General features: G+C 37.3%; 2 protein-coding genes across 6 annotated transcripts in view; one reads left to right on the top strand and one right to left on the bottom strand.

The window, feature by feature from the left end:
* Nucleotides 1–483, bottom strand: part of LOC136267898 (cleavage and polyadenylation specificity factor subunit 2-like) — a 13,165-nt gene extending 12,682 nt beyond the window's left edge. The window contains exon 1 of the mRNA XM_066063080.1: nucleotides 258–483. Within this exon, the coding sequence (XP_065919152.1) occupies nucleotides 258–406 (149 nt within the window). The 5' untranslated portion in view covers nucleotides 407–483. The remainder of the gene's footprint in view (nucleotides 1–257) is intronic.
* LOC136267897 (crossover junction endonuclease MUS81-like) lies at nucleotides 238–20,137 on the top strand. 5 transcript variants are annotated; one of them, XM_066063078.1, is made up of 22 exons: nucleotides 238–586; nucleotides 677–749; nucleotides 819–863; nucleotides 918–1,075; nucleotides 1,129–1,215; nucleotides 3,043–3,123; nucleotides 4,362–4,828; nucleotides 4,882–4,964; nucleotides 5,105–5,192; nucleotides 5,321–5,421; nucleotides 7,858–8,314; nucleotides 9,059–9,114; nucleotides 9,557–9,599; nucleotides 9,808–9,857; nucleotides 9,908–9,970; nucleotides 14,753–14,853; nucleotides 14,917–15,033; nucleotides 15,287–15,382; nucleotides 16,364–16,501; nucleotides 18,782–18,885; nucleotides 19,306–19,389; nucleotides 19,992–20,137. In XM_066063078.1, the coding sequence occupies exons 1-22, from the start codon at nucleotides 434–436 to the stop codon at nucleotides 20,059–20,061; spliced, it is 2,715 nt and encodes a 904-aa protein (XP_065919150.1). In that variant the 5' UTR covers nucleotides 238–433; the 3' UTR covers nucleotides 20,062–20,137. The 5 variants fall into 5 exon arrangements, with proteins under 5 accessions (XP_065919150.1, XP_065919148.1, XP_065919147.1 ...); XM_066063076.1 differs by having other exon boundaries at nucleotides 819–875; nucleotides 927–1,075; XM_066063075.1 differs by having other exon boundaries at nucleotides 819–875.

Below are 20,137 nucleotides of genomic sequence, written 5' to 3'. Positions count from 1 at the left end.
ACGATCATGTGAGGCACTGTTACACAAAATATGCTCCTTCAAACATAATATCAAAAAGTGTGTATATCTGATACCAGCAAACACACCCTGCCTGTACATATACTCAGCTGCATAAACAGATATCAAAAACATGTAGCCAACAAGCCACTGTAAATTGTACTCTTTATACGTGTTTGTTATGTGTATGAGCAAATTTAATGCAATATGGTAAAGCTGCACATGTTTTGCTGACTTATTTCAAATAGCGCACACCATACTTCTTAATGTTGTCGATGAGTTTCATGGAGAATGTCTCGTCCCAGCCACAATCCAGCAGGAATCTGAAGTTGTCCACTTGCAGGAGATAGCATGGCGGGGACTCATTCTTTGCTCCAGACAAAACCGTGAACTTTATAATCGAAGTCATTTTTATTTCACAAAAATAACGTGATAGATGGCGATAGTCGCGCAAGCTACCTCGAAAGCTACTCAAGGAAGAAAGCGTCCTACGAAAGCATGTGCCAACCCGATGTTTGAGAAATGGCTGGAGGAATGGAAGCAAGAAGCTCAGGAACGTGGATTGAACAGTGTACACACGTACAGAAAGGTGCGTGGGTTGGCGTTATTTAGAATTACGCTCGAAATTCAAAAATTTAACACTACGATTTTTACGTTGGTGTTTTCAATACATTTTCAGGCCCTATACTCACTAAGACAATATCCCCTGCCACTAAAAGATGGCCAAGAAGCGAAAAAACTACCTAATTTTGGTGAGAACTGTGACTTGTCAACTATCAATTTTATCAAGACCTCATAACTTTGTTATTGTGAACTTGTAGGAGATAAGATAGCAAAAATGCTAGACAAGAAGATACAAGAACATGGTGAAAATCTAGGTACTTATGTACCATGTGTATTTGCATGTACTTGGTATGTAGCAAATATAGGGTCAAACATTGATACTGCTGGTAGTGATCAGACTAATGGAGTGGTGGTCAGTACAGTAGGGAAGAGAACACACCCTTCAGTCAATGGGAATGCTTCAGCAATAGATCCACCTGTGACTATAAGACAAGAACCATTGTCACCAGCTAAGGTAGTGATTCATCAAGTGTGTACAGTACTTCCATGCTATTTTTGTGCGTTTAGAAGAGACGTAAAATAAACCGAGAATATGTTCCTTTACATCGGTCTGGTGGATATGCTGTGTTAGTTGCTTTGCTGAAAGCTCAGCAGGTAAAATGTGTGTGTACTTGTGCTGCACTGTGACGGCCAAGTGGTTAGAACACCAGCCTGATAATTGTAAAGTTCCAGATTTGATACTTAGAAGTTAGTGATACCCAGTTGCTGTTGTTTTCTTGGGCAAGAAACTTGCTCCTGTCTTCCCAGCTATATAAATATGTGACTGGGTCTGCAAAATTAGGTTACATTTTGCCCAATTTTCAATCTTTCATGATGTGTAACTTTTGATACCATTGTTCAATGGTCACACAATTTTTAGCACTTATTACTTACTGAATTGGCTTTATAATAAAAGTTACAGAATGCAGATATTCTGTTGCTGTACTGAAATATGATTTGTTATGTTGGGTATGCATGGCCATGTACAGGCTGTATACAGCAGCTGAAGACCTTGCTTTGTGTGTAGAGTATGTGTTGTTCATTTTACATGGTGTTGATGCTCACAAACATGTAAAACATCTATTATATTTCAACATGCATGGCTGCTGTTTTCATTAACAAAGTTATATGGTTGTTGATTTATTGCTCTGTAAAGTATTTTCCATATACAGCTGTACTTCTCATTGAGGCAATTGATATGGCAAAATGAATATATTAAAACTTAATTGACTATACATATAAACAGTACTTGTAGAGGCCATTGTAATATTTGTTTTGTATAGATAAGTACCAAATTATATAGGCTACTTTCTTTAATTTCATATCGCCAATATATTAATTCCTACTTAAATCACTTTTAGCAGTCGCAGCCAATTTCTTACGCAATTAGATTTGTCTTGATTCTAACTTTCTAAGGCATGCATTGCCCACGGCAAAAACGTGTTGTTTGTCATACCCAGTAGTCTGTTGACTCAATAGATAAAAACTACATTAAACTGCGTCGCTAAGGCACAAGAATTAAGGGATGTATAATGTAATCAGAAAACAAATTTTTGTTAGCGTATGGACGTTTGGAAAGCCACTAAAGTTTCAGCATAACAAGTTATTTATATACATAGTGAATACACCTCAATGGCTTACTGCCACTGCTACCCCATTGCTACATCAGCCAGCATTTTCCTGGTAAGACAGTTACCGTAGCAGGGAGCTTTTGTTAACCATTTAAAGTCACTGTGTCACTATAGACCCTATCTAACAGACAAACAATATCGTAAAGAGAACAAAGAATTCTACAAAATAGAATTAGAGTACGGTGTGATAGTAATTTTCTACAACACTTATAATATGTAATTGTGACAGAGGACAGACCACTATAAAGTAAGTCCCATTGAAAGTTTTGTAATAAAGTATGTCAAAACATACATGTGTAATTAGCTATTGAAATAAAATGTATTTGGTTGAAATTTATCTCACCAACCAGTAGAGTATTTGAAGAAAATGAGGAGGCTTATTAAATATGGCGTTGCAGTGTGTTCCCTATACTTTAGTCTGGATAGTTCTTCTTGTGTTTACTTATACCATAATGTTCTTGACAAAAGCTGGGCTACTGGATTTAAATGAAGGCCAGGTGGGGACATATCTTTAGTATAAGTGTTTTGTGCAACTTTTGCGATAGTTAAAATCCTGTCGACAGCATCTGCTACAATAAACAAAAGGATTTTCAGCTAGGTCATAGGTACAAAGGTGAGCCTAAAAGGAACAAATCTGCCATTGTATAGGTACAGTATTTTATCATACAGTGGTCATTATATACCATAGTTGTTGTTCTTGGTGAATATATTTGCATTTGTTTGGGTTTGATTAGTAAATCATGTCTAAGAGTTTATTAAGTTAATAGATGGGATGATGTGATAGTACACATGTTGTGTTGTTTTATGGTAGAATGGTGACTGCGGGGATTACATGGTGAAGAAGGACCTGCAGAAAGCTGCTCAGCCATTTTGTGATGCTTCATTCACCACTGTAAGTGTTAAATAATACTTATAGTAGGACAATGTTTGTTTATTTGTTAAAAAACAATCTTTTGCCTATATGCAGTACACACTTACATAATATATTTGTTTTTTATTAGTGTAACATTGCCAATAGCTACTGTTTTACTGTAGTTCTATCCTCCAGAACGGCACGCTTTGAAATTAATTGTAGTGTGAATCAATCATACTGTGCCAGCCTGGCACGACAAAACAAGGTGGGCTAGGATGCAATGTGAACACATTCCAGGACTGGTTAGCAATAATGATTTGCTTTTGTTGGACCTCAGCCAAGCTACGACATACTGTGCTTCTGCTATACGACAGTTATGTTCTGGCAATATTTTGGTACTTCTGCCCACCCAGTAACTTAAGCACAGTAGACATAACATTGTATGATTTGTTTCAGCTGGTTTTCGCTTTGTCACTGCAATTCTAGTACCTGTTTATAAAGTATCTAAATAACCAAAAAGCCTATTAATTATTGTGTGCTTGTTTTGGCTCATTATTATTCAGTGCACTCACTATCAAGCTCATATCAGATGTGCAGGTGTGAACAAGGGCCAACTTGAGTTTAATAGGGTGTCAGTCACCAGTGTCACATTGCTTTTGTTGTAGTTCTTCAGATTTAAAGTATACTTTTTGTGTCACATATGCACTTTTTTGTGACCTAGATGTTTAGTAAGGACTTCTCGCTATGCAACACCTGTTATCCAATCCAATGCTTGGTTTAAATATTATAGAACAAATTTATCATCCTATTATAGAGCAAATTATCTATAATGGGGAACCATCCCCTAATCGAGTAACACTTAACTGCATTAAGTGTGTAGCTCTACAAGTGATGTGGTCATGCTTGCAATCTCTGCATGCATTTGTAATAAAACCTTTCTCTCCCACAATTTAAGGGCTTGTTAGAAAAGTTCATTAAGGATAAAAATTGTGGTCTCAAAAAGTCCGAGTTTGTGAGTATGTATGGATTTTTTTAATAGCAAAGTAGAAAAAAAGCTATGTAGATGTGTGTCAACTGTATAGGGATTTCTGTAATACAGATACCTCAAAGCTGCGCATACATACAAACCTGTATTGTGTCTTAATTTCAGTATCATGGAGTTCTTGTTTTGCCAGCCAGTATATGTGCTAAGGGACACTTTGTAACAAGCTCCATAAACACTATTGGCTCTATAATTGGAATGCTAATACACTGTTTTTCTATTGTCATCACTACAGCCAGAACCTGGCTGTCACTATACAGCTTGGTCTTCGGTGTCGACTCTTATAAAGAAAGGATTGTTGACGAAATCAAGCACAGTTCCAGCGAAGTATGCACTAACAGATGTTGGGAAGGAAATGGCACAAAAACTAGTTAATGTGGACTCAACTTGTGTTCAACAGCCATCATCATCACCACCACAGCATCCTCCTGCCTCACAGGAAACTGAGGAAGTTTTGGAGGCAAGTTTACCAAGACCATGGCTCCTCCATCAGGAGGATGGCAATAGTGGACAGTTATCTAATAAACAGACGTCAATTTCTAGAAAGAAAAAAAAATTTTCTGAAAAGGAACTACCACCAGCTGTGCTGCATCCCTTCCCTAGTAACTCAATCCCATCCCCAAGCTACTCAGATAGCGATGACAGTGAGTTGTTGCCTGGTGACTATATCTTAAATGGGTTTAGCCAGTCCAGCAGGCTTAGGTATGACATGTATTGCTGTTTGCATAGATGTAAAACGTGTTTACTTGTTCTAGTGGGAACAGTCCCAAGTTCTGGTATGTTGACAATGATGGTAACTTTGTACATGAGAAAAACAAAGCTGCCATTTTGTTTAACAGTGAGTTCAACTAAACTATGTACACTGTATATTATGTGTATCGTTAGTATGTGGTTTGTGTGCATGTTAGGTGTGTGTGTGTAGCGTGTGTCTGTCTGCCTTTGGGTGTACGTATGTTTTAACACCTTCATATTTCAAAGGTGACACGTTCTCCACTTCATTCCTTATCAAATGTCAGAGAACAGATCTGGAGTCTTCCAACTGGCATTATGCCATAGATAAGTCAAGGTAGAAAAACTGTCCAGCATGTTATGTATACTGCATAGTTTGACTACTAGTTTTGTGATACAGTGGAACCTGCAGTCCTGATTTTTAAACTGTAATTACCCTTCTCCTATTATTTTATTTCTTGTTAGATCATGCAAAGGTGATAACGTACATGCGTTTATCAGTGACATTGATGCTCCAGAGTTGTGCTTCCCGCCACCAGTCTGGCTGACTCCTCCATACCACAATGGTACGTAACCATAGAAACCATTTTAGTGGAAATACAGACCCAGTGGTGGGAACAGAATAGAAAAAATAATATATAGTAAAATAATTGCTGATGGCAAAGATTGTAGCAATAAGTTCTCAGCTAGTTACAAGTGTGTGTGTATATACTGTATATTTATTATACCAAGAGTACATAATAATAGAAGAGGGAGTTATGTACTCTTGATTATACTTTATTGGAGGAGAGAAAAGTATTGTATTTAAACTCAGGAATCCCACACTACTCAGGATATGTTAAAAATTTCCCGCAAGTTTATGATGTACATTAAGTGGGGATGATTCCTGAAACCTAGTGATGTTGTAGTATGGTTTTCCTAATCATGTTTGTAAAACAGCATCCCTACAGCTTCGCTGGCATGTGTTCTGAGGCCAAGCTAACTCGTTGGATGATGTCATGGTTAATATCTTTACAGGGAAAGATTTGTCAATTTAGCTTGAGCGCAATGCTGGGTTTCCTTGACTTGCAGTAAGGGTGCCAGCTACCCTAGAAAGACACCCCAATTTCTTTTTATTCTGTCAACTTCTTGGACATTTTAGACTTCTCATATAGGTGCCTGGAAATTTGGGATAGAAGTATGATGAGACCACCTTTTTGATAAGACCATGCACTTGGTCACTGTGGCTGCGTCAAGTCAAGTGCACATGCATAAGGTTTCAAACGTGGTGTACTTCATGACCTTGTTAATTAGGCTTCGTTATTGTTGAGGTCTGTTTTTATAGGTGGCCTTAATAATGAAGTTAACTGACAACAAATTTTCAATTTGACACTAACAACTTTTCAATTTTGAAACCTAGTCACTCATGGATAAGAAAATTTCCTGATTTTATTATCCAAACTGTTGTACACCAGATGTCATATACATTGATTTTAGTCAGGTCTGGTACCATTTTTACCTCTGACAGGAAAACCTCTTTCCCAAAGGGTCCATTACACATATAGAGGTATAGTATGTTTATTTTAAACTTTTTTTTTTGTCCCAACTTTCTCTTGCAGAAATTGTGACATTGCTCAATCTCTGAAGTAATCTCCTACAAAGTGCTCTTGGAGTCCGTAGGTACCACAAAGGCAACCGACAGTACTCTGACACGGAAAAAAAAATTACTGTGTCAGATGCCAAAGTATAAACTAATAAATCAAATTAAATTTGAGTGAGATGCTAACAGAATGAGTGTATAGTGCAAGTACTCAACTTAAGTGGAATGCACTTAAGGACAAATAGTACAGGCTAAGTGTAGTATTTCAGTGATGTAACCTGTCTGCTATAAAGAAGTAAATAAATAGGTATACCTTTTCTTTATAAAGAACACATACCCCATTTTAATATAATTCCTCCCAATATAGTAAAAATTGGCTATCATTATTATCTTTTTTAAAGCAAGGCTAACTAATGAGGCGTGTTACGTAGAAACTCTTACATAACTTGCCTACTGAATTAAAAAGCAGGATGATGAAGAGGTATGATTTTCTAGATCATCAAGTAGGTACCCATGTATACGTGACTTACAATTCAACTTGTTAGGGCAGTTAGGCAACCAACGTGGAAAGTTGGACCGTACTATACATATGTATTTTTACTTTCCTTTATTTCCTACATGTTAACTTGGATTTCAGTTTCCATGAAATGGCACTGATATTGATTGATGGACACTTATATATTAACAATTAAATCACCTGATTAATAGCTATGATTTAAAAGTATTTATTACACCTTATTATTCCATATGCTTATATCCTTACTAGCAACTGGTGGTGGTTTATGCCTAGCTTAGTAGCAGTTTGTATTATGGTGCAAATTATGATGCATGTGTGCACACGCACGCACACACACACACTTAATTGTTTCACTACATAAATCATTTTTCCTAAATTGCTTGTACCAAGGTGCTTGAATTTACAAACCAAATTCATTGCATTTACATATGAATTTGTTTCAGCTCTATTGGTTTCCTTGTGTAGCACATAAAAGTCACCATACAGTTTCCAGTGGTTGCATGGTTTGATTTGACTGGGTATTTAAGACACAGCATTAGCTACTAGAACTTTGAGGGCTTGTGTTTGAATTGAGTTGACTGCATATCATGCAAAGAGAAAACTTTTCCACAGGAGTTGTACTTTGTGCAGTTGGGAATAAAACTTTTCAGTGGCTGCACTGTGCTTTTTTTTTTGTTTGTTTGATTTCTTTCTATGTACAGTGTAGTATTTTATGTATTGGATGTTCTCCTCATTGTCCACTGAGTGAACTTCAACTCTGCAACAGAATGAAGTCTCATCAAGTAGCTTTAAACGTATGTAGCTTGGCAATAGAGCCATCTTATTATCAAAACCATTTTTTATCTTGAAGTTGGCGAAATACATTTCACTGTATTGCTGTAAATATGTGTTTTAATATTCCACTAGTTGTCCCTACAACAAAGCCATCATCTTCTGCTACTACTACTACTGCAGTCCATGACCACTCCATTGTATTGCTGTCCAGTGATAGTGAAGATGATGATGAATTACCTTCCCTAGCTCAGAGAATAGGTTTTGCCACTAGGACTACCTGTAATGGACTCACAAGTAGAAACTGTGTCAAACAAACAACTGTGGCTGACATGAACAAAGAAAGAAATGTTGAGATAAGATTAGAAGATAGTCAGCCAAAGGGAAGCAACCATATACCTGCTACTAGTGTTACTGGTAGTAAATCATCTCCAGTTGCTTCATGTATGGCTGGAATGGCTGCACTTAAGAGACACTCTGGCCATGAAGATGTGGTTGTCATAACAACAGTACCCTGTACAAGTGCCAACACAAAGACAGCATGTTGTTTGGATAGCCAGACAAGTACAAAGCCACCATTAACACAACCAAGGTGAGTTCACCCAGTATGTACGCTCAATTAATTTCAAACAACAAACAATGAGATTTGTGCAATTACATCTCATATACTTGGAATTGTAATGAAGAGATTTAATATATCAGTTCCTTGTGTGGCCATTAAGTGGTTGACATGATCTCAGGTAGCTTTTTTGGCTTTTAAGTATCGGTTTTCTTACTGATGCTAAAATGGATTTCTTACAGAGTTTTGCCAATACATGAGGCCACTACTAATGTTTTGGCTTTACTTGTTTGTGATAATTTTAGTGGCTGATCCAAACTTTTGAATAGATGGTCCCACTCTGAGGCATTGTTAGCTACATAGCTATAGTCCAGCCATCTAGTATTTTGTGATAGCCATTAGCCAAAAAATTTCACTTAAAGTACAATTGCAAAAGCTATAGGAGTGTTAAAAGCAACAATGCAAACAAAAAATTTTTAGAGTTGCTTAACATGTACGTATGAGGGTGCTGGTGGAAGGTGCTAGGTCTCAGATAATTTTGTAATAGTGTCAAATATTTACGTCAAATGGTTCTGCACCTCCAGCAATTCTCCTGGACATACCAACAGGCTGCTGAAATATTCCTTGTCGCTATTGCTAATTCATGCATATAATGGTGACCCTTAATTATTGTACATTTTTGGCTAAAATTCCTGAATACTATTTTCAGCTGTATTGTACATACAATATCATGATGTCATTTGATGTCTTATTAGTGTATATGTTTGACATATATAGCTCTTCACTAGTTGGCTGTGATCATTCCAAATGCTCCCGGCGTGTCTTACATCCAGGTATGGGTAAAAGGTGTAGTGTAATTATTTAATGAACTATTTTGGGACCTAGCTACAGTACAAGGTATTTGTGATGGTCAAATATTTGATACCTGTAGTGGTTATAATCATTGGTACATGTACTATAAATTAGTAATTGGCGAGAAATTTATTCAGAATCCTTCTGTACTGTACATACACTAATACAAATGGTCCTGATCATCGAGGTGTCTCTTCAATATTTTCCACTCTATGAACTTGTATGTGAATATTTGGTTTTCCCTTTTGATTGATGTGTGCCATGTACAGATTTTTTTTTTGAATTTGTGTGTACGTGTGCATGTGTGTGACAATGTGTTTCACCAAGAGTTCATAATAAAAATAGTATTATGAGTTCTTGGTTTCACTATGTAAGAGTTCTACTTAAATTTCATTGATTTCACATTGTTTTATTAACACTCAGGGGATTATGAGGTGATTCTGTACATTGACAACATTGAAGCCAAGTATGTTTGTAGTGTACCATAATTTTAAGGGACATTCTTTCTGAGGTTTTGAGAATTAAAATTTAAGGATGCACTAAAGGAACATTTTCAACAGCCATTTTTTGTTTATACCACACAATAATTATTTTGTCATTTGAAAATATCTAACTGTGTGTATATATCTATGCCTGTTTTTATTTATTTATTTATTTGTTTTTTGTTTTCTTAGTAATAAGTCTAATGTTTCCAGCCTCTTGCTGTCTGAGCTGACCAAGAATGGTATGACTTACTGGAGGTGTTGCTAGGTGGTGTTATGTTGTATTGATTAGGAATTAAGTGTAAAGTCTGCAAGTTACAAATTGGAGACTTCTTGTGGGTGGCTAAACCATCAGGTGTGTACATTGTTACATACATTCATATGTATATGTGCTGTGTATATGTGTACTATTTGATAAGCCTAGCAGAGTATTCTCAAGCCTCTTCTTGTGTTACTGTATCAAACTGGTTTAAGTAGGGATTGCATCTAAAATCTCTCGCACCACCTAAATCATCCTAGAAACGTGACAAAAATCACCTTTACAGAATATTAGTCCATCCAACATTAAATACAGCATTAAAAACAAGAAACCACTTACAGGCAGCTGAATATATAATTTTTTTAAAATCGCATAAACTTGAATTTTCGTCTGCCTGCCCTGCCTGCCTACAGTTACAAGGCTGGAGTCCAAACAAAACAGCATATGGCTACCATTTTGCTTCACAATAACAAACTCACCGGTGGGATGTGCCTTGAGCAGCATATTTAGATGCCACTAAATTATGTGAAGTGCTTATGTTACTGTAAAAAATACTGGATACCCGGTAGATACCTTTAACTTCACAATAGGTTTGAGACCACGCCCATTAACAATCTTGGTTGACAATTGAGCGTGGCGAAGACCATACCTCTTAACAATCTATTTACTTGACAATGATGACTGCACCCCTTATTGATTTATCTGTAGTGAAAATAAGGAATAGTGACCAAGCCTAGTCTTGGTAGGCTAGAGGCTGACTTAAGATACTCTAATATAGCAGTCACCCTAATAGAACAGTCACATGTGTATAGCTGTATGCTACCAGACAGATGCTAACAGCATTGTGGGGTGAGCCTGAATGAGCATAGTACTTGTCATTGGCACATACATCCACTGTAGCAACTGTGAATGCTAAAGACAGTACTGTCTGTGAAATCACAAGAGTTGAAGAAGCTATTTCTTAAATCACTGGTATCATTATTTACAGTAGCAGAGTTGTGGAGTGACTGTGTATTAATGTGTGTTTGTATGCATGAGTGTGATGTGTTCAGGTCGTGTCAATAAGAATAGTAGAAGGAAGAACCGCGTGGTGTAGGGTTCCAGCCCTTGCACTGTAATGGGGCACCCCAGCCTGTTACATTGGAGGTCCTACCGAGATAAGAATAGTAGATTTGTTGTGATGACGGCAGAACTCAGTCAAAAGATAGACACTTCATCCCTGTCAGTGTAGCCAAGATTGATAGTCATTGGAGCCATTAGGTGAATTCTCTGGGTGAAAGAGAGTGGACGAGAGAGGTAGAATGGAATGAGATTTCCCCTGGTGAAGGAGGCCAGACGTGGGACCGAGACACGTGTCAATTGGGCAAGGCCAGTTGAGTCTCGTCAGATTGCAGGAGTTGTTGGAGAGGAGCAACTACAGGCTACAGGACCAATTCTTGTAAATCACGCGGCTGTAAGTAGACGGACTGTGAAGGGGTAGGGCAGTTGGACTAGTATCAGAGACAGAGGTTCTGCAGTTACCAAGCGTGGTGCAGTGCTTTGTGATTTGTGGTATCAAATGAACTCTGTTGTGTGGTAAGGAGCTATCAAGAGCTCAATGATTAGTTACTACTGTCGTGATGAAGTGTGAGAATGATTGTGAACTGTGTGGCTGACTCAGTGAATAGTGAGGTCTGGAAGTGTACCATCTGTGGTTGTGTTGGAGATGTTGGGGTAGCAGTGAAGAATACGAAGAGTTTGAGAACAGCAATTGTGAAGTCTAATGACAGTATCAAGGAATTTAGAAGAATGATGATGACGCATGCATGCATTATTGTTAGCTTGGAGGTCCAAGCTCCTCAAGGGGAGGAGTAATGTAACAGAGTTGTGTATTAATGTAACAGAGTTGTGGAATGACTGTGTATTAATGTGTGTTTGTATGCATGCGTGTGATGTATTGAGATTGTGTCAATAAGAATAGTAGAAGGAAGAACTGCGTGGTGTAGAGTTCTAGCCCTTACACTGTAATGGGGCACCCCAGCCTGTTACAGCATGATTTGCAGGTTTATGATTGTATCTAACAATAGGTTGTTTTGACTACTAATTTAGTACTTGTTTAGCTGTCTGCATTTTATATAGGGAAGTACCATTGTGCAGGCTATGCATTTTTATGCCACCATGTCATTTTGATAAGTAAGATAAATTTTGTAGTTGTACATTATTTAATGAAACAACAAAAACGTCTCATGTAATTAAGTGTAACTATTAGATAAAAGTAACTCTGGATGTAAGCTTTAGAGATGATGGTTGAGTAGTAGATGGATTGTATACTCATTCTGGCACTGAAGGAATGACAGAGTAAAGTGGTGGCACAAACCGTGGAGGATTATTTAGCAAGTTTATTTGGTGGATGTAACGAAGTGTTTAGTGGTAGTGGTGATGGAGAGTACAATGTAGGTGACAGTTTATTCCATGATGGTGAGACAACAGGTTTCACTGTACATGGAATATGTAGCATTATGCATACTTACAGTAAGCTCTGATGGAAGTGAACCAGGGTTCATATTGTTATCAGTAGAAAGTAGTATGACAGTGGTTATTGCAACGTTTTCAAGTGCCGCTCCCATCTATCAATGTTTGGAAATCGCTCCAGATAAATACAGCATCTCTCCATTTGCAATCAGCAAGACTGTTATGGAAGTCTTCCATTCTGGTAACCTCTTCAGGGTCATCAAACCATGGCAATCTATGTAGCTGGTGGTGTTGAGCATATGAATTTGTGTCAGACAAATCTTGGGCTGTAGAATCTCCTTCAGCGTGGTAACGATCTCTGCTTGTTTGCAAAACAACCACTATTTCTAGGGCAGCACATCTCTGCCGCATACATTCACGATGCCTATGTCATCTCTCATCTGTTTCCTCTGGCATTCCTTTCTGTATAGCCCTCTTCTACATTGTAACCTTTCTTCATGGTTCATGGTTGATCAGTAACACGTTATGGTTGATAGCACCAACATACTTACTATGTTATAGTTGATAGCACCAACCACACAGCGTATACCTACTGTGTTATGATTGATAGCATACTTCTTGTGTTATGGTTGATAGCACCAACTACACAGCATATACTTTACTTACTGTACCATGTTATGGTTGATAGCACCAACATACTTCCCATGATAGCACCAACCACACAGCCTATACTTACCATGTTATGGTTGATAGCACGAAGAGCATTAGTAATCCTTACCGTAATTTTACATGTGACGGTTGATAGCACCAAAGATGAATAGAAGCGTTGGTGTAATTTCATTGCACGATAGTTCACTGGTTCACTGTATAAGTAATATATATTATATATATATATATGGAGTATACAGCACAGAAATCTAGCACATAGACGTGTAATTGATGGAGCATGTGTAAGTTCACCTTGTATTGTCATACATGTAAGTGTTTGTGCATGAACAATCTTACCAAAACTCTCACTAGTGCGGGGCTTGCTCAGGCTTGCCCCAATACCGTAAGGAGGGAAACTTTGGCACTGTTAAAATTTGGTGAATGACCATGAATTTGCTAAATATTCTCCATCCAAATATTTTGCTAGCGAAGAAAACAGCAAACCAAGCCTCGAACTAAACAATTTTCTACTTGACCAAGGACTACTGGGCCAGGCATCAAACTAGAGCCAAGCCTGCCTTGACTACTTCACTAGGTAGCTAGTGATCCTCAAGCCTCACCTCGAAACGGGCGTGACAAGTAGCAATTGCTACCATATCAAGTATGATATTCACTATACCAGTGGGTGTAGATCTACTGTCTATATAGTATTACCTTTTAGTTGATTGCTAACTCCAGATGCCAAAGAAGCGTGGCACTCCAGATCCTTGCTTCAGGCACAGCGATTAGTATAGGTAATCACACACATTTGAGTGCAATTAGGGAATAATTGTACGAGTAACAGTCAAAATTGCACGAGGCGAAGCCGAGTGCAATTTTGGCTGTTACGAGTACAATTATTCCATAATTGCACGAAAATGTGTGTGATTGCCTACTAATCACATAGTGACCGCTCTTCGTGGTTTGTAGTACACATCTATCCAGTTCTATGTGGCCATTAACTTCTACCAGGTGATTGCATCATCCTTCTTTGTATTACATCATTTGTTGTTGCACTTAAAAGGCTTCGCGTGTCAGCAATTCTGATTGGCTACTCAAAAGGTCTACATATGTTGCACTTAAAAGGCTTCTATTGTCAGCTTATTTGATTGGCTATTCATTATATCACTTTCTTGTTGCACTTAAAAGGCTTCTGTTATGCTGCTATTTTATTGGCTACGTTACAGTGCAATTACAGAAACAAGGCCGTGCGATTTGGGATTAATTGCACTCCTACTATTGGGACTAATGTATGGCAAATTAAACCACTATGTGATTAGTAATCTAATTAATTAAATAGAGTGTGCACTTTGCTAACAATTCGCCAAATTTTATTTCGCCAGCTGTGATATTTTGCTTGATTCGCCAAATTTTTCCTCTTCCAAAGTTCCCTCCATAAAATAGCCAAAAAAAAACTAGTGTACTTTTAAGATTGTAGGGATCCAAGCAATAAAAAGTAGTGAACTACATTTTAAAGGCATTACATTACCTGCTTAAAAAGTGTGTTTCAGTAGTGGACAGTTACTCAATAACTAGTGATTAAAAAGTTGTGTAGGTGCGCAACTCTAAATGATTGTTCTATTAGAGTAGTTGACTGTTCTATTAGAGTAGTCAAGACCCTAAAATTTACATTATTTTTTAGAAGTGCTATATAAGTTGCTTTATGAATGGTCATACTTATCATCAGGGATTCAAATAGCTGAAATTTCACTCTGTGTGTTTGTGTGATGTGTTATAAAGATGGCCAAGGTGCCGAACTAGTATTGGACCACATTGTTGAGAGGAAGAGGATGGATGATCTTTGCAGTAGCATCATTGACAGGAGATTTGCTGAACAAAAGGTAAGAGCAAACTATATTAAGTATCTGTGACTGTCTTAAACATACCCGTTTTCATTTTGTTAGTTTCGTCTTTCCAACTGCGGTATCCATCATGTGATTTATCTTATTGAGGAGTTTGGGAGCTCTGGTCGCTTCAGTATACCAGCCAGCTCTCTCAACCAAGCGATCACAAACACACAGGTGTGTGTGTGTGTGTGTGTGTGCATTATGTGTAGTGTGTGCGCGCATATGCATGTGTGTAGAATTTTAGTCTGCAACTTCAGAGTTTAGAACTTGTGACAAAAATTTCCCACAGCTGTTTTCTGACCACTGAGTGTTTTGTAGAAAAGTTTATTTACCACTAAAGTCCACAATTAATCTAATAAAGCAAGTACTTATGCATACTAGCCAAAAGAGTCATTTATATGGAATAGAGTTGTGCTATTTCATACAGATCATCGAGGGATTCCACATCCAAAGGACACAGAACTTTCAAGAAACTATCTCATACCTCACTTTCATGACCAGATGTTTGCAGCAACTTTACTCAGTGAGTTTAGTATCCATAAAGAAATAGTGTACAGTATTGTTAACCCTTAAACCCACACGTAATTTTAAGGAATACGTGATTACACAAAACTATTTAAAATGGCCTGTGTAGCCAGACTAGCCTAACTCTATTAGCCTAAAGCTAAATACCAACAGAAAGTTTATTAATTGGGCTACATGAAGAAGTCTAAATAACCACTGTAACAACAGAGACTTACTTGTTATGGGGCGATGGTAAACGCTGGCTTGATTTTCCGTTATTTTTCAATACTCGTGACAGAAACCATATTAACAATTAATTAAATCACCTGAGACTCGCCATTAAATAAGGAATCGCCTCGTGTTTATTTCACACAAATCTGATGAAGTAGGAAGGAGATATTAACCATTTTATAAAGGTATGTGAGGGGTTTGTGTACTTATTTTGCATAACGATAGTTTCAGGGCAAGTTTTGCCCCTTGCTTTCGTGCTAGGGTAAATCTCTAGGTATCATTTTAACCCTTGTTTAATTAAAATGGTGTTAATTATGTAGCCATAGGAAGAACGGTTTGCAAGTTACAGTGCTTTGTTTACAGCCATGTGTCAAAGCCAATTTATCGGTGCGTGCGGGTTTAAGGGTTAAATATCATGTTATAGTCACAACATTCACTAATAATGTAATACATGTACAGTGATAATGTTCAAATTGTGTTAACAGAAGTCCCCAAGAGTAAGCTAATGTAGGACTTCATAACTTACTGAAGAGTCTGGTCCTTTTAGGCAAAACACTAAAAACATCAGACAATGTTGTCAAGATGTAGTCAACCACTATAACATAAGTTTTAATAATAACAATCAGAATTCCTCCTCTAACCATGCAATGTTATATTTTCTGTACAGTATGTATCACATCACACAAAACTAGACCAACCAACTTCTACACATCAAACACCTGCTGTATAGCATCACTGACTATTGACCATGCTATGATGTGATATTTAGAACACAAGGTTGGAAGAACATAGTGTGGAGTGTGTAATGTCCGCTATCAAGCAGTCATCACCCTCTGCAGCTGTTGGCAGTGGTGTTGTGAATTTGATGTCATTCTCAGCATTCAATACTGCTTCAGTAAAGAACAAGGTATCAATTACACATGATATATATGGTACATTCATTGTGTACACCAGGAGCTCTTAAATACTGCAAGGTACACAAAAGCAATCTCTTGTTATAACATACAGTATGATAGTACTGTGTATTAGGGATCATGGAGGTTTGTATTTTCTTGCAAGAAAAAAAATTGACCAGAAATACCTTGGTAGTATTGGTTAGGTATAATCAAGTCCCAAAGTGCCTTCAATACGACCTCAAATACATGTAGATTGCTACAAAAAAAAATTAATTATTCAGTGGAATTTTTTTATGCTGACTGACTGACTGATTTGATGCCTTTAGACAAGCATAACTCCATAACAAGTAAGGATAGACTTGAATTTTTCACTAGATGTTACATCATCCCAACAGGTGCATTTTGGTATACTACAGTTTGTACATGCACACATCATGGATTTACTCCTTTGTGTCCTGTTTCTTGTGTCAATTCATGGTAGCGTGTATTGGCTTCCCTGTGGCTGACTCTCACGTTTTAATGTACAACAGGAAACGTCTGTATTTCTGTAGTGACTAGATTAATTGAAGAAGTTGCTTCTTGTGTATTGGGCCGAACATAGTTCAAAATGCAGTATAATGCACAGCCAGTTTACTTCTCAGTAATTGATGGTTGGGGTGTGGTCAGACACAAAAATAATTTTATCCAAAACTAAAGTACCACTTTCTCCATCTTCCTGTAAATCTAAAGGGGTTTCCTGAAACCCCCCTGGGTACATCGGGAAACAGGACACTTTAGAAATCTTTTATCTTATGTTGTCTCACATAATAAGTACCCTACATAGTTTTATAACAAGTTTAGTGAAAAGATTGATATAAAAGCAGTCACTCTAATAGAACAGTCACTCTAATAGAACAGTCACTCTAATAGAACAGTCACTCTAATAGAACAGTCACTTAGTTGCAGTGGAAAACGCATTTCTGCATTCACCCCTGCATCTGGTGCCATTCTTTTTTTATGTTGTATGTGTGGGTTCACTATACAAAAAATTAGGAATTTTTAAGTTCAATATCAAAATAATGAAACAAAGGAGATAGTACTCCTGCGGATATACTAGTGGACATTTAATCCCTAATTCATTCTATGTAGGTGACCTCCCTTGCTCCATAACTATTTATTCCTAATTCCTTAAAATCCTATTTTTGCTCCTTGTTCTACATTACAACAATCTTTGCTCCATTTTACATAATATCAAGTCAATGTTTTAGCATTTGATACTTTCCGATATTGGGCCGGTAGACTTAGTCCTCATTTTGAATACTATAAAGCATATAAACCCGGCAACATTTTCTAACCAAAACTTTTGCACATGTGATTTGAAATGACACACTTTGTACATACAGACTTTTAACGAGAAATTTTAACCAGAAACTTTTGCAATCTTGTCCAACATGTGAGAAATGTTTTTGGATTTGATATAGCTAAATGTGACTGGATCTGCGAAAACCCAGCACAATCATGCAAGCCTAAATTTACAGTATAAAGCATTGAATACATTGGGTGAAATACTTGCATATTATTGAAAAAATTCTGTAAATTTTTTGAACGCTTCTTTCTTAGTGAAGAAAGAGACTACCAATAAAACCCTGGATATCATCTTATTCACCTGCTAAAGAGGAGTTGGAAAATCTTTGTTTCGTTGCAGTGGACCCAAGAATACATAAGTTATGAGCGTTTGTTTAAGTCATGTCGAAATGATCATGTGCGATCGATTTTTCTTCATGAATTTTGCCTTTGTATGCAGTGAAGACGGGTGGGTAAAGGAAAAACTCATCCAGTAATTGATTTCCCTGTTCATGGCGAATACGATGGGGAAAATTTCAGCTCCATACCTCAATCTGTTCGTAAGTTACAATCGTTTTTGTAAGCGCCTGAAATTTATTTTCCCTATACTTGCTGTACAAGTCGATTTTTCTGTTGTTACTTTGCAGGGCTGTAACTCCTAAAGTTATTGGCATATGAGGCTAAAATTTTATCAGAGGGTACACTTGGATAAGTAGATTATAAATATTTAATAAACAGGAATTTGAAAAATGTGCAATTGTGTTGGGTTTTCGCAGATCCAGTCACAAATAGTATTAGTACTTGAATTAGAGTGTGTACTATTAGACTAGTTGAATGCTGCTCTGTATAATTATTAAATTGATTGTCCAAATGACTATGCTTTGCCAGGTTGAGATAGTCAGTTGTGCTCATTGTATTGTGTTCAACAGAATGGTGACCTCATAGTGCTGTGTCTTGTTACTCTACAGGTGATGACAGTCACTGAAATGTTTGCTAAGCACATCATGCAGATACCTGGCTTCTCTGCTGACAAAGCAGAATCCATGGTAACCAGATTTCCTACCCCCAGAAGGTAACACTTGGTTTGTTGTATTAGGAAGTTTTATACATGGGTGTGCCACTGGAAGTTGGTGGGTAAAACTGTTGTGCTATTATTGTTGTTGAGAAACTTTTCTTTATGCAATCAGTTATTTGGTAGATCCCTAGTGATACAGTTTGTTTGTGAAGTAACATACAACAGGATACCATAAACAATGAAAGTTTGGTGAATCTTCAGGTTGGCAGATAAAGATTTGTCGAAGCGAATATCTAAATATACTTTAGTCACATCAAACTTCCATCGTTTACACTACTACAAGTCCACTTGCCTTTATCTAAACATAGTTATTTAGAAACTCACTTTTAGGCACTGTAAATGCTTGGCTTATTTATGTGTGTAGTCTGTTTATTATGTAGAGTTATAGACATATCTGTAACTCTTACTGTGTTGTAGTCTCTATGAAGCATATGAGAAGTGTGGCTCAATAGAGAAACGTCCCCTCCTACTAGAACATATCAAATATGGATGCACAAACAGGTTTGTGTAGGGACTAGTGTTCTGTATGTCTAATGTACTCAGTAGAAATGGTATACATTTACAGTTTCTTTATCTCTTCCAAACTACTATTGGTATAGGGATGAAAAAATGTTGAGAAGAAGCTTACAATATTTAGTACCCAGTAGGAGTGTAGCCAGACTTTTGGTGATGCCAAGGCCTAGACTGTATAGCAAGTCAATATAGGAAAGAGATACCTTAGTGTGTAAAGCTCACTAGCATGTGAAGCATGCCAACCATGCTCCCCCAGAAAATTAGACTCTGAAATTGAGTCTGAGTGATTGCTAATTCTAACAGTTTATTAGAGTAGCTATTGCTAATTATTTGCCTGACTGCTATATTAGGGTGACTGTTCTATTAAGAGTATATCAATCTTGATGTTTTCTATAGTGTATTGTTGATGCCCCGGTGGGCCAGGTTCTGGCTATGCCTCTGGCACTCAGGTGTTGAGTCTTTGTTCATATTTAATAAAGCCACTGAGTTTGTCCCTTGGAAAGTTCTGTAGTCCTTAACTCTGCAACAAATCTCAATGTATCCTGTTATAAGGAGTATCTGTTAGTGCAGTTTTTTCCTTTTGTTTACAGAAATCTCGGACAGTCACTGAGCACTGTAGTACATGATCTCTACTGGCGTGGAAACCAAGTTATTGTATAAAAGTTACAGATCATTTTTGTTGCATCTTTTACTGATTGTACAGAATTTTTCAATGAATTGGAATTGTATGACTTCA

The sequence above is a fragment of the Dysidea avara genome, chromosome 10 (assembly GCF_963678975.1).
Source record: "Dysidea avara chromosome 10, odDysAvar1.4, whole genome shotgun sequence".
NCBI classification, from domain to species: domain Eukaryota; kingdom Metazoa; phylum Porifera; class Demospongiae; order Dictyoceratida; family Dysideidae; genus Dysidea; species Dysidea avara.
This window is presented reverse-complemented; position numbering and strand designations above follow the sequence as displayed.

Excerpts from the sequence above, each read along its gene's own strand:
- LOC136267897 (XM_066063074.1), top strand. The coding sequence starts at position 434 with ATGGCGATAGTCGCGCAAGCTACCTCGAAAGCTACTCAAGGAAGAAAG. Across the intron at positions 3,124-4,361 it reads GTGATGCTTCATTCACCACT|CCAGAACCTGGCTGTCACTA; the intron begins GTAAGTGTTAAA and ends TCATCACTACAG. Across the intron at positions 15,383-16,363 it reads GTTTGCAGCAACTTTACTCA|AACACAAGGTTGGAAGAACA; the intron begins GTGAGTTTAGTA and ends TGTGATATTTAG.